The following is a 13,003-nucleotide window of genomic DNA, read 5'->3' on the forward strand; positions in this document are numbered from 1 at the left end:
TCTGGTAGATGGGAGCTAAGAAATGCAATTTTTAGTGTTCATCTTCTACTTGTAGTGCTTCTGCAAAAGGCAAAATCAAATATACCCCGCAGACCACACAGTTACACCCACATATTCCAGACTTAATGCAAATAGTCTGTAACTCCTGATTTTAGTAGAATTACTGTGTCATCTCTTGCAACTACATTAATTTAAACAGAAAATCAAGTTAACGTGGTTTCTTCAGCTTTAAAATCAGTTTAAAATTCCTTACTTGAGTTCTCTGATTTTTTCAATTGCAGATACGGCCTAGTAAATCTTGCAGAAACAAGTTACAAAAGAATGAGGACATGGGGAAGTGATGAGGGAAGCTGGAAACCTGAGGAGTACAACTGAAAAGAAAGACCTATTGGAAGAATTTGAGTCTACAAAAAGGAGAAACTGCAGTGGATGGACTATGGGATTTCCACAAGTGGGCAGGAAATAAATCTCTGAGCTGCAACGACCCTTTCACCAGCGAGCACTGTGAAGTTACTGGGTTGTGGAGGGTTTTGTTTGCATAGTAAGATGGTGGGAAGAAAGTGGTGTCTCTCAAAGCTCCCCCTGCATTGCACTGTTATTCTCTGCTGCAAATACCTGCTCTCTACAACACTCTTGCATGTTAGTGTGTGCAATGATAAGACAATTCTACCTAATGGTATGGGGTCAACCTAAAAACAAATACATTTAGAGATTATTGCAATTGTAAATATGTGTACTTAAAAATTCCTAGTCTGACTCTCACAGGAAATTACCAGAATCAGATCCTCCCATAATTGTGAAATAAATTATGGCAAATACAGAAACACAACTGGTTTGGGGTGGTTTTGTGGTTTTTTGTTTGTTTGGGTTTCTTTTTGTTGTTTTTTTTTTTGTTTATGGTTTTGTTTTTGGGTTTTTTTTGTTTTGTTTTGGGTGGTTTTTAGGGCTTTTGTTGTTGTTGTTTTTCTTTTTGTTGTTGTGGTTTGTTTTTTTTTTTTTTTGGTTGGTTGGTTTCATTTGATTTTTCTTTCTGAAGCTAATGAGAATTCAAAGCTGAAAGTCACCAAGAAAAAATCTACAAGGATAAAAATTAGACTCTTGTGTTAAGGACCATTATTGATTAATCAAAGTAATTTTAAGCACACTACAACTTGGCACTGCAAGCCTGCCAAAGATCAAGGACTATCTTGATCTTTATGATGCTAAAACTTATCTGTTAATTAAAAAATAAAAGTTGCATTAAAGGAATACAAAACCTGTAAAAGACTAATGTTCTGCTAGTGCTACATCTGATCTTGATGAAGTTTCACAATGTAACATCTGCTCAGTTCAGGATTTATTTGAAAAAAAAGAAAGACGCTTTTCTCAGTGGAAGACCAAAGAGGCTTTGGGATGTAAAAAGCAATGAGAAAGGAAAAAGAAAAAAAAAAAAAAAGATCTTCCACCTTTGCTGAGGTCAAATGGAACTCTTCGAAATGTTCAGGTTTTTTCTTAGAACATTTCTAAGAAATTTGGAGAGTTTTTTCTAAGTGGGGCTGTTGATCAGGAAAATTAGATACTCTCTTGGAATTTTACATCTGATCAATATTTTATGCTTTGTAAAAGGTATCAGCAGGCACAAGGTTACATCTTGCATTATTTATTATCTCAAAAAAAAAGGTTAATTAAATTTCTGAGTTCTTTAGAAGAGAAGGTGTGGAAAATGCTCAAAGCCCAAGGCTGTACCTCAGAGGCTATTGTTCAGACAAAGTCCTAGGCCTGTTTCACAGTTATTATAAAAAGATTTTATTTTGATGTCTGTTGCTGCAGTAAAAATCATTAAACAGCAGCTCTATGATCCTTCAAAGAACTCTGCCCTGAGACCCATTTAAATCACAACTTTCACTGCTGAATGCGTGCCCTGAAAAGTGCTAGAAAAATGCAAAATATGCCTGCCCAGCAAAGATCCCAGAGTCACTTCAAAGTCTCATATGCTGAAAAGCAGCAATGTGATAGCCCTCTATGAGATTATAAGATGACAAATCAATAAAGTAAATCACTCCCAGAGATCTCTGACTTGAGGAGTGGGTTCAGAGAAACAACACTGGGGAGCTGTGCACTCTGGAGGAGACTGAAAGTGCATTTGTTATCTATTTCACATTATGCTACTTGGTGCCAGCCTGGGGTAGAAATCAGGAGGGTGGCACTAGCTCTGGGATACACGGTCTGTGACTCCAGGTGGAATGTGTCAGGCTATTGCTGAGTTGCTCCAATGACTCCGAGTGCATCTCCCTGCCTAAATCTGTCAGGCTGCCTGGTTTATAACCAGGCACTGCCCTGCATGGCAGGGACATGCCCTAGTCACACGAACCTATACCCTTTATCACCCTCACCTCCTGAGTGAGGAAAAAGCCAAGTTCTTAAAGAATGTAAAGAAAAAAATCCTAAAAATTCACATACGAACAATTTCACTTACATCTGTTTCTAGGAAAACAATGATTGTAGGTTACAAATCCTCTCATAAACCTCTCATCTTCACATTAAACATGCCAAAATACAAGGGTGATTCTTTAACTCTTTTTTGAAATAATTTCTTCCTTTAAAGGATGTTCAAATATATTATTCTCTCTCATCAACTCTTTGGAATGAACACTTACATCTGGTTGCAGGATAGGAATACAATGAATTATGTTCTTCCAGTAACTGACAATAAGATTGAAATAACTTCCTAATGTGCTCATCTGGGAAAATGAAACACACTGAATGGTATCTGCATTCACCTACAGTTGTGCATAATTGCACCTTCTATGTAAACTCTTTTTGAAAAATAAAGCTTTAAATGAAAACTGATTTATTTCTATTTAATCAGTCTCTCATTCTCAATTTGCTTGGAAATATTCTTGTATCATTGGGTCAAAATCAGAATCAGGCCTAAAACAACACTGTTTGAAACAATGTCTAAAAAATATAAAAAGTGCTGTTTGAGATTCAGAAAATACAAATAAAAAATTTTCTTTCCCTGGGAATTAAAAACACCATAAAAGTTACTCTTGCCAAGTAATACTGTATTTCACTGTATCTCCACTGATTTCCTTCAGAACTCTTGGGACTAATATTCTGTTATTCTCTCTCATTAGCCAGATGACATTTCATTGACTCAACTACAAGTTTTAATAACAGTTCACAGGTCAGTAATGGGAGTAAATAGTTTAAAATTGCATCCTTTTCTGAGTTGTAGATAATCATTAAATAAAGGCCATTACCACTATGCAGCTATATGGAACTAAATACTAGGAAAATTTACTCTTTGCTATTTGCTTTAAAGAATTTTGCTAATATCTTAATTTTGTCTACAAAATAAACCTTATATCTATGTTTATTAAATCTACTGATAGCCTACAATTTTTGGAGCATGATTTCTGCAAACTCTTAAGTAAAGCATACAAGCAAATCTTTGAAAACTTAATTTTTTCCTCTAGTTTTATGGAGGTCAAGTAATCTGCTTTAAGGTTACCTGAACCCAATGCAGTCTCTAACTTCTGCATTAATGTGAGGGATCGATTGTTTTTCATGCAGTCAGTGAGAAGAATCAATGTAGAAATACACATTCTATTTTATGCTGTGAGGTAGAATAAGCAGTTTCCTTAAGCCTTATTCTTGAGTGACTTCCCATAGAAGTAGGGTCAATTATATTGATTTGTGAAAATGTGATTTTAAGCTACTTGATCCAACAAATACAAATGTCCAGAATATACCAGCTGGCATCTGCAGAACCTCTGCTACAGATTTTCACACCCACAGCCTGGGATGGTAAAATTTAGCTCCATTAAAACTAACCAGGGAATTAGAAAATCCACTGTGACTCATCTCTACCTGTGCTGTGGCACCTGCTAAGCCACACATTTCAACAGGACAACTCTCTCCTCTCTACACTGGGCTGGTTAAAAGCAATAGCAATGCCAGGGGAACAACTGGGGGGGCTCCCAGATTTGCTGAGAAGCAGCAGCCAGGGAAAGGGTCTGTGCTGCAGCAGCCAGGTACAATTATTATATATTATTATTTTTCATCTGTGCTGCAGCAGCCAGGGAAAGGGTCTGTGCTGCAGCACCCCTGAGCAGCTGGATGCAGGTTGGGTGCTGCTCCAGCTGCCTGCTGCCCTGGCCAGGTTAGGCTGCTGCTGCCACAGATTAAATGAGCCCTGGCTTTACTTGCCATGACCTGGTCAGGACTTCTTGTTTTCCTGAATGTCCTTTTGTCTTTGCTCATTTTTAACTGGATGGAGGTGATTAAATGCCTGGGTAAGGTCCACTGGAACTTCCTAATGAGATCCTGTGTGTATTAGCCTTGTTATTGTCAGCAGAGGAGTTACTAATGACAGGTTTCACCTTCCTTATTCATCTGCATGTTTGTTTTTGGAGGCTTGTTTCAAGTCTTTGAGAGAATCTTCCCCTAACTGTACTAGATCCTCAATTATCTTCTTAAATTAAAATGTCTATATGCAAAAGCAATTGACATCAGTACCACAGAAGTTATTTTCAACAAATGGCTTTATCCTTTGCTGCTGATTTCCTTCTGCTTCTTTTTTTTGTTAATTTCAGGGACAGCTTAGGTGGTGGTAGAAAGCTATTTTTAGATCAGCGAATAATGAAATGCATTATCCCTTTCACCTAATAGTTCTTGCTTGGCTCTCTATGAACATGTTTAAAAATGCATAGTTTCTTCTGACTCGTAAAAGAAACTGAATGCTGACGAGGTGCCCCACCACCAACACTAAAACAGGCACAGTGAACATGCTGCACCTGAACTTTGAAATGTCTCCTGCAATGGATGGTATTCTCTTATAACTGCCACAGTCAAAACAAGAATGTCTCAAAATCTCACTGGAAAAAGTTTTGATTAGTTATATCTAGATCTCTTTAGGGAATATTTTGTTTGCTTTTGCACTGCTATCAAAAACCTTGAATTTGAATTCAGATGGGTGGTGAGTTGGTATTTCAGCTGCCCTGAATAGCTGCACTGTCAATATCTTTTGTTTACATAAATGTTGAAGGGGTCAATTTGAAGAATACTATACATTTGCAGCTAGTTCAACAGCCCATCACTTTGACTGGATTATTATTATTCCATATACAGATGGTTTTCTTCAAAGGATATGTAGTACAATTTCAAGAGAAAAAAAATCAAAACAAAGAGAAAAAAATCAAAACAACAGTAACTTCAGAGAAATTCCATTGGAAAAATGTATTGATTTTCTCCAGCTGCAAACTTTAACAAAAGAGGTTCATGCTTGGCTATAGTACCCTTTTATGATCTTTTAGTTTTATTTCTGGCTGTTGTTTATCTCATAATCTGAGATATCTCTTTAGTAGTATGATAGATAACATACTTCAACTTCCTGAAAGTGGACAAGCAATGCATATATTAAGAAATGACACTGATGCATACCATGAACTATGATTTTTTTAAAAATGGCTTTTTACCTTTTCTTACCATTTTTGTTCCACTGTGATAATTCTGGAAGAAGAGAAATTTTTATATTGTTCATCACTTTTCCATGGCTAATACAGTCTTCTCTCAGTTAAACTTTGAATGGATGGAATGACTTCAGCCAGAGACAGTTTGCTAAGTTTTTAAACTTGAGATGGTAATTACCTTCCTAGATCATATTAACATTTTTTATTTTCAGCTAATCACTACCTAGAGATCTGATTTCACTGACATTAAGTTTACTTTAAATCAAGGGATACTCAATCTGGATGGAAATATCGAGGTACTGCAGTTTGAACCAGCAGGAGAAGCTCCAGTATGACTTCCCATGACTATGTGTTGTTTAATTAGATTATATTCCTTCAGATACTGCTGAATAGAAACTCCAATTAAAATATGGACTTATGGGTCCTTATAACAGCATAACAGGTGAAGTTAAATTGATCTGCAAAAAATCCCAGGTGCAATGATGGAATAATTTTGCCTCCTTTACAAATTTGAACCTCTCTGGGGAAAAGAGCTGTATAAAACATCTCAATAAATATACAGTTACTTGATAAGTGGTCTGTTGTTATTTGTAGGTGTTTGGACTAATTAATGAAAGAAATCTCCTGATGCCTGTCAAAGGCAATCAACCCAATGAACCTATTGTTTTTTATATTTCAGGCAGTCATGTCCTAAGTTGTATTTCTAGGTACCAAATCTACTGAAGTCTTTTATCTTTCAGGCTTTTAAAATATTTTTATATTATCCAGAATAATCCAGAGAAATAATTTTTAGTAATTTGTTTTCAGGGAAAAAATATAATTTATCATTTAAAGTTAAGTCAGCCAATATATGCATGGGAAATAAAGCAGAAACTTTAATGCAGTTCACCCAGACATTACTAGAGATATTGTAAGAAGAGAAGTTAACAGACATGTGGCAAATAAATTGCACCATGATTTATACTTGAATAACCAGAAGAGATGCACAGATACAAGTAAGCACAGACTCATATTTGGTCACTGTATCTGAAGAACATTGATTATTAATTTCTACATAAGAATTACTTTCTAGTCTGAACCATATTATGATTTAAAAAAGGTTTTTACAAGCAGTTAATCCTTTTTAATGAACAGCAAAGGAACAGCCAATTTTTTACAAATGTCTGGGTTTTCACTTGCAAATTAATAACCAGACATTATTTTTAAGCAATTTTTTGGTTGTCTCACATTGAGTGAAGAAAAAATATTTCTAAATAAAATTGATTATACTCTGTACCCATTTATATAAAAATATTTAATGCAGTCATATTTTTGCATTTTATTCTCACTTTGTACATGTTGGTAATTTCTTTTGTGTGTCATCCCATAAGAACAATAGAGCTGTATACTGATAAATACCAATAAGGATGTCAGCAAAATATGAAAAGAGCCTCACATGGAAAAAATCAAAGGGAAAGGTACTATATGTGAAGAGGGGAAAATAAAAAGAGGATTTGGAAAGATTTTCTTTGGCTTTTCAGGTGGCTTTTCTTGGAAGAGAAATTCTAAAAGCATTAAGAGACTGGAGTAATAAAAACCAGCACAGAACCAGGAGGTGCGTGGGAGCTCTCCAGTCTGTCAGCTAAACAAGAGAATGTCACAGTGCTGAGCACAAACACCCTTACAGGTATAATATATTCAGAAGAAAAGGGGTTTTTTGTTACCTTAATCAGAACCTGAAGGTGTCCCATGGCTTTTGATGACTTGAAGTACCAGAAGCTCATCACACAACTCCCACTTGATTCTTTCCATATGGAACTCTTCACATGGGCTTTTTCATTTATTAGGCTTATTGCAGTGGCCTCAAGATATAGGAAATGTCCTGAAATTAAATGATGTATTACTGAAAAAATGTTTTACATTTTCAAATTAGATTTCAAAACTCAGCAAAGTAAAGGCAGGGATGTATGAAGAACACTTCCCTCATAAGTCTCATACTAGTGAACCTCAGCTCAGGAGAAAAAATGACCAGTTCCCATTCCTTGTGCACTTCTTATAATAGGAATGAAAGGAATAAACTGGTGGTAGCAGTTCAAGTTTTGGGTGGACCTGTGTAGAAGACTGGGAACTCTTCCATGTTTTTCTGGCTACTTGGATTACACATCCCTGCTGAACTGCAGTAGCTGCAATTCTGACAATACATCACAGAATAGCCACATCATGATAAATTTCAGGATAAAGTCTCCTGAAAGGTAATCTTCAAAACAGCAAGTCACACTATATAAAAACTTGTGTAACAGGAAAAAAAAAAATTATGCATGTATAAATCACTAGGTATCCCTAATGGTTCATATTTCCTTTGGTCATTTTTACTCTGTTTGAATATTAATGAACATATAAATTATTTAGTCAGATGAAATTGCAAAATTAGATGCCTAGAGTTAGTATTTTTCAACACTGAAATGTTCCTTGAGTCTTCCATCTTTATTTTTAATCAGAAGCATAAAAAATTCCCCCAAGTTTTCAAATTAATTTTTTTCCTTTGTACAAATAAGAAATGTGTATATGACATAAATATAAATTTTATTATAAATAACACAAAAATTTTAATTGCACATCTACTAATGTTTGTATATGAATTAGGCAAAAAAAATTTAGTTGACTAGATAATGCAGAAGGAAATGGGTTCATTCTAATTTTGACACTTCCCTGGCTCAGATATGACCATAGATGTTTGCCATGGTGTTATGGGATCCAAAATCTGAGGTCAAGCACATATTTAACAAGTGTAGTTGTGTATTTGTGCTAATATCTTAAAAATATATATTACTGACAATGCAAATGACTTTTTTTCCTACGTTTTTTGAAGTTCATTGAGTTTTGTCCTTCAGCAGTTTGTGTAAACATTCAGTGACTGCTATCATGTCTTTGTGTAACTCTGCTATAAATATTGAAATTTAAGGTCCGTTCTGAGCTCAGCTTTGGTGACATCTTTGTCTGAGCTATAGGACCTTCAAAAGCAAAGTATGAAGGCACAGAGTTTGCAGCAAGAACAAGAGCAGATAACTGAGTGCTTTGGCCAAAACAAACCAGGACATGCACTAACAAAGGAGATTTGTTTCCTTAAATCTAATTATTTAACATTATCTAAAATTAAAGTATGAATAGTCACTATGGGAAACTGTAGAGGTTCCTGAAAATGACCTCAGGCTCTGGAGGAGTGGGACCCAGTGGATCTCAGAGCTGAGCTAACTCACCTTTGCAAACTGCAGCCAGACCAAATGCCTCTCTCCAGACAGATATCAAATTATCTTGCCTGACTCATATAAAAAACAACTAATATTCAATTTTCCTACATTAAAATTATTGTACAATGGTAATTCATATTTTTCTATTGTAATACATCTTGTTCATTAAAAATGACACCCTGATTAGACATTTTAGAACTCCCCTGCTGCCTGTGGAGACATGAGACATTTCACGAAGACAATTATCCCTTACTTGTGAACTAGCACCGTACCAGTTCTGTTTCCAAGCGTGTGGTCCCCGGGAGGCCTGAGGCTTTGAGGCGAGCTGACCCCGAGCACCCAGCGAAAATTGTCAGCCAGGGAATTTTGCCAGCCACATCTGCCATTCTCAAAGGTGCAGGAAGTTCCACATTCACTCTCGTCTGTATTATCCCCACAGTTGTCTTCAAAATCACAGCTTTGTTCTGCTCTGTAACACTTGCCATTCTGGCACTGCCGATGGCCATGTGAGCAGGAGCCTGAAAAGAGAAGAATGAGGGGGTCCTGGTGAATCACAGCGCCGTGCATCCCAGCAAGGTTACTGGAAGGTTACATTTCAGAGAGCTTAATATTTAGGAGGAGGAGGGTGGTCCAGAGCAGTTTTATTAAAAGCCTTTGGTTCCCCTGAAGTGCCAATCCATTATCAGTTTATTTCTTTTGTATTTTGTCAAGTGATTGCCTAAATAAATGACTGTTTCCCTTGTAAAGCCTCAGAGGGCAAGCTCCAGCCAGGCATTCCATCACTAACAAAGTTTTCTAGTCTGACTTAATTGCTGGCATTCTCCTTTCATGTGGTGTTGGATTGAATCATTTTATCTTAGCTGCAAAGTTGAGCCTACTTAGGAGCCCTAATTTGGAAGAAGAAACTTTTCTTTTAACTACAGAGGTTTGCCTTTTAATGGATTTTTTTTTATGAGTTCAGAAGGTTGATTGTGTCCTTTTTGTGCAGTCTTCCTGCCATTATTGAGGGATAATTCTACTATTGTGCAGCCTAAAGATTGTAGGACTCAGACACAGGATCTATTTCCAAGTTTCATGTTTTCATTTTAGATCAATTTCTGCAGGACTCTGAATAAAACGTAGCAACTTTAGTACCTTCTGTAATCAAGACGTGAAACACAACATTCTGAAACTGACCCCTTCCCATTTACTTTGTACATTCTGCTGTGCCAGAAATAAATGAACAAGAATAATTTTACTTTAAAATAGGCGTATGAATATATGAGCTCAACAGACAAAATTAGAATATGTATATATCTAAAAGTTGCAGAACTAGGGAGAATCTGATTTACTTGATACTGAAAATCACAGGGTGCTAAAAACTTGTTTCCATTACCACTGTATTAATTTAAAGGAGCTAACATTGACATAAGGCTGGATTTTATCAAGAGGTCTGAAAAACAGATTTATTACTAGAAAGAGGATAAGATATGGGGTATTCAGTTGTCATGTTGGCAACCTCCATCCCACGGCATTTGTTTCACCCAGACTCTAAATTACAAATACTCCAAACTGAAAAAATGTTGTTAGAAGCTTTGTTTTCATTAAAGTGAAAACAAGTCACTTGATTTCTAGATATCAGCTAAAGAAAACAAGCATTACCTTCTCCTCTTCAAGTTAAAATCCTCCTAATGCAATTCTTATTAAAATAAATTTAAAATACAAACACATATTGGAATATGATAGCAATATCTAGCAAGATTTGCAGGGAAATTATTAAATTTTAATTCCTGATTTCTTAGCAACATAAAAATATGTATCAGGTTAGCAATAATATCAGGCAAAGATCTCCAAATCTGGAGACAAGAAAAATGGGTGATCTCTGACCAGAAGAAAAAGACTTGTTAGAAATTCAAAGCTAAAAGTTTACAAAAGCATCAGTGAGAATTTTATTAGCACGCAATTTCTGAAAATGGTCCTGGTCAAAAGAATGGTGCAATAGCATCAATGAATCAGTCAGTGACCATCAGAAACTCCTATCAATCTTCTTCAGAATTTCAGTCATCTCTGTTGTGTGAGTGACAGAGATTAATTATAAAATTGCTGCCTAATTTAAATGAAATTTGTTTTTAGGAGCTAGTTATTATAATCCTACCTTTCTTTTAAGTGATTGCAGTAAGAATTTAGCAAAACATTTATTTTGTCAACAAACTAGGAATTTAAATTTCAGGATGCAATTCATGCCTTAAAATATTTTCCCTTGCAGTTCAATGATCAATAATTTCAATAACTATTGAATTTTGAGGTCCCTTTGTAGCATTGTTTTCAATTTCAGGTTAAAAAAAAAAAAAAAAAAAAGCAGAGTTGAAAAGTGGAAGTCTTTGTTTCCTGAGGAAAAACAAAAAAATCCGTCTTGAATCCTGGCATGAATGAAACTTTCCAAGCATGTGTAATGAATGATATTACACTGCCCGAGTCTGTAACGTGACTTGCTTCTGGATGTCCTTCCACAGTATAGCTTCTCTTTAAATGTCATTTCTAAGGCTTTAAAACTGTAGGAAAAAAAAAAAACTTCACCAAACAAACAACCTTCCCTCCTCCCCAAAAAGAAAAAACAAACTACAGGAAAAAGAATTTTTTAGAGCTGTCTTTCTTTCTTCCCTACTTTTTCTTAAAGTTAGTTGTTCAAACAGTCTGTTCTATAGATTCCTGTGGGTATGAGAGAGGTATTTAATTGAGAGAAATTTCTCCTTAGCAAGGTTCAGTAAATATTTCCTCCAATCAGTGTTTCTTGAAGATTATTTGTGGGTAGATTTTTGTCCTATGTGGTAGCTGCATAGACACAACTAGGCTGCAGTAGAGCCTTAGGGGCTGTTAGAGCCCCTTTCAGATAAATATCTTTCACCTTATAGTTATATGTATCCTTCAGATAAATAATCTTTGAATTGAGGAGGATTTATACAACAGACGAAAACAGCTGCACCAGTTAATAATCCCCTTGTTCATGTACCCTGAGCAAAATCAACAGGTAAAACATTTACATTTTTAAACATGTTTTAGGAGAAGGATTTATCTCCTTATTTTATAAGGGTGTTTTTCTTAAATGTATCTTGGAAAAAAAAATTAAATTTACCTGCCAACATCAAGAGAGAAAATAAATTTTTCTTGAGGACAATCTGTCTTATTATTGAAAACTGAGGCAAAGAGGGTCTCAAATACTCAGCCTTTTCCTCATTTTTTTTTTCTCATATTACCCCCTGCATCCAATAAGGGAGGGAGGTTTTCCTTGCCACTCCTTTTGCTATTAATGTATTTATAAAAATATTTTTACTATCCTTTCCAGAAGTGGCCAGATTGTGTTCTAATTAGGATTATAATAAAGTTGTTAAACTTAATAAGTTGTTAACCTTCTTAAACTTATTATATTTAATAGCATCAGCATCAGCATTGATATTTTCCAAACCAAAACCAAATCAAATGAATGATATAGTTTATAATTACTGGAATAATCCATCAATAAGTGTGAAAATCCAGAGCTGCTTCAAAATATTTTCAGAAGATTTTATTTACATTCACATGGCTAGAAGCATACCTTCTTCTAAATCAAAGCTAGAGTTCCTGTATAACCATAGTCTGGTATAGAGGCCAGAGTAATTAATCAGCAGACTGAGTGTGACATCCCAGGGAGAGGAGCTTTCTGGATAATTTAGATCTCTGAGTTTTTCTCTGTAAAAAATACTCCATTATCCTTCTTGCTCTGAGTTGACATTACTGTATGACTGAAATCTATGTGTCCTTAAAAAAATTATTTGTTAACAAGAACATCTTTCCTCTGCTATCTCACTACTATAGCCCAAGGATACAGGGAAAAGTGCTTTCATCACTGTTGATGATGCACAATAATACTGACTTGTCAATGCATCTCATTTCAAAAGCAAAACTTTAGAAATTAAAATAATTTTGAAAGACTTTTAGATGTTGGGGTGTCAGGGAAAAAAAAAGATTTAAAAAGTATTAGTGTATGAGCTTTTTTTTTTTTTTCTTAAGGAAAAAGGCTTTATTTTCTCGAATTCAGTGCAAACATTTGGTTTTGTAAACATTGCAAGTACTTTGACATATTGATTTGCATTCTGAACAACTGAAAGTTAGAAAAACAACAGCTTGAGTTCATTTACACAAGGGAATTTTAGAAGAAACTGTTAACTGTCAAAGTTACTGCCACAACAAAGAGCAGACGAAAGCTCCAACAACCAAAACTTTCTCAATCAATTTCTTATCTTGACCATTCCCACACACAAACACAAGATAAATCTTTTGCAGTAATTACCAAAAAGAACCAAAAAC

The 13,003-nt window shown here is 35.3% G+C and overlaps 1 protein-coding gene across 1 annotated transcript in view; it reads right to left on the minus strand.

The window, feature by feature from the left end:
* The window catches only part of MALRD1 (MAM and LDL receptor class A domain containing 1), a 230,646-nt gene that overhangs the window by 107,735 nt on the left and 109,908 nt on the right, over positions 1-13,003 (minus strand). The window contains exons 26-27 of the mRNA XM_058018380.1: positions 8,953-9,198; positions 7,157-7,314 (exon numbers count right to left, since the gene is read on the minus strand). Of these exons, the coding sequence (XP_057874363.1) occupies positions 7,157-7,314; positions 8,953-9,198 (404 nt within the window). The remainder of the gene's footprint in view (positions 1-7,156; positions 7,315-8,952; positions 9,199-13,003) is intronic.

This window comes from Melospiza georgiana, chromosome 1 (assembly GCF_028018845.1).
Source record: "Melospiza georgiana isolate bMelGeo1 chromosome 1, bMelGeo1.pri, whole genome shotgun sequence".
Classification (NCBI taxonomy): domain Eukaryota; kingdom Metazoa; phylum Chordata; class Aves; order Passeriformes; family Passerellidae; genus Melospiza; species Melospiza georgiana.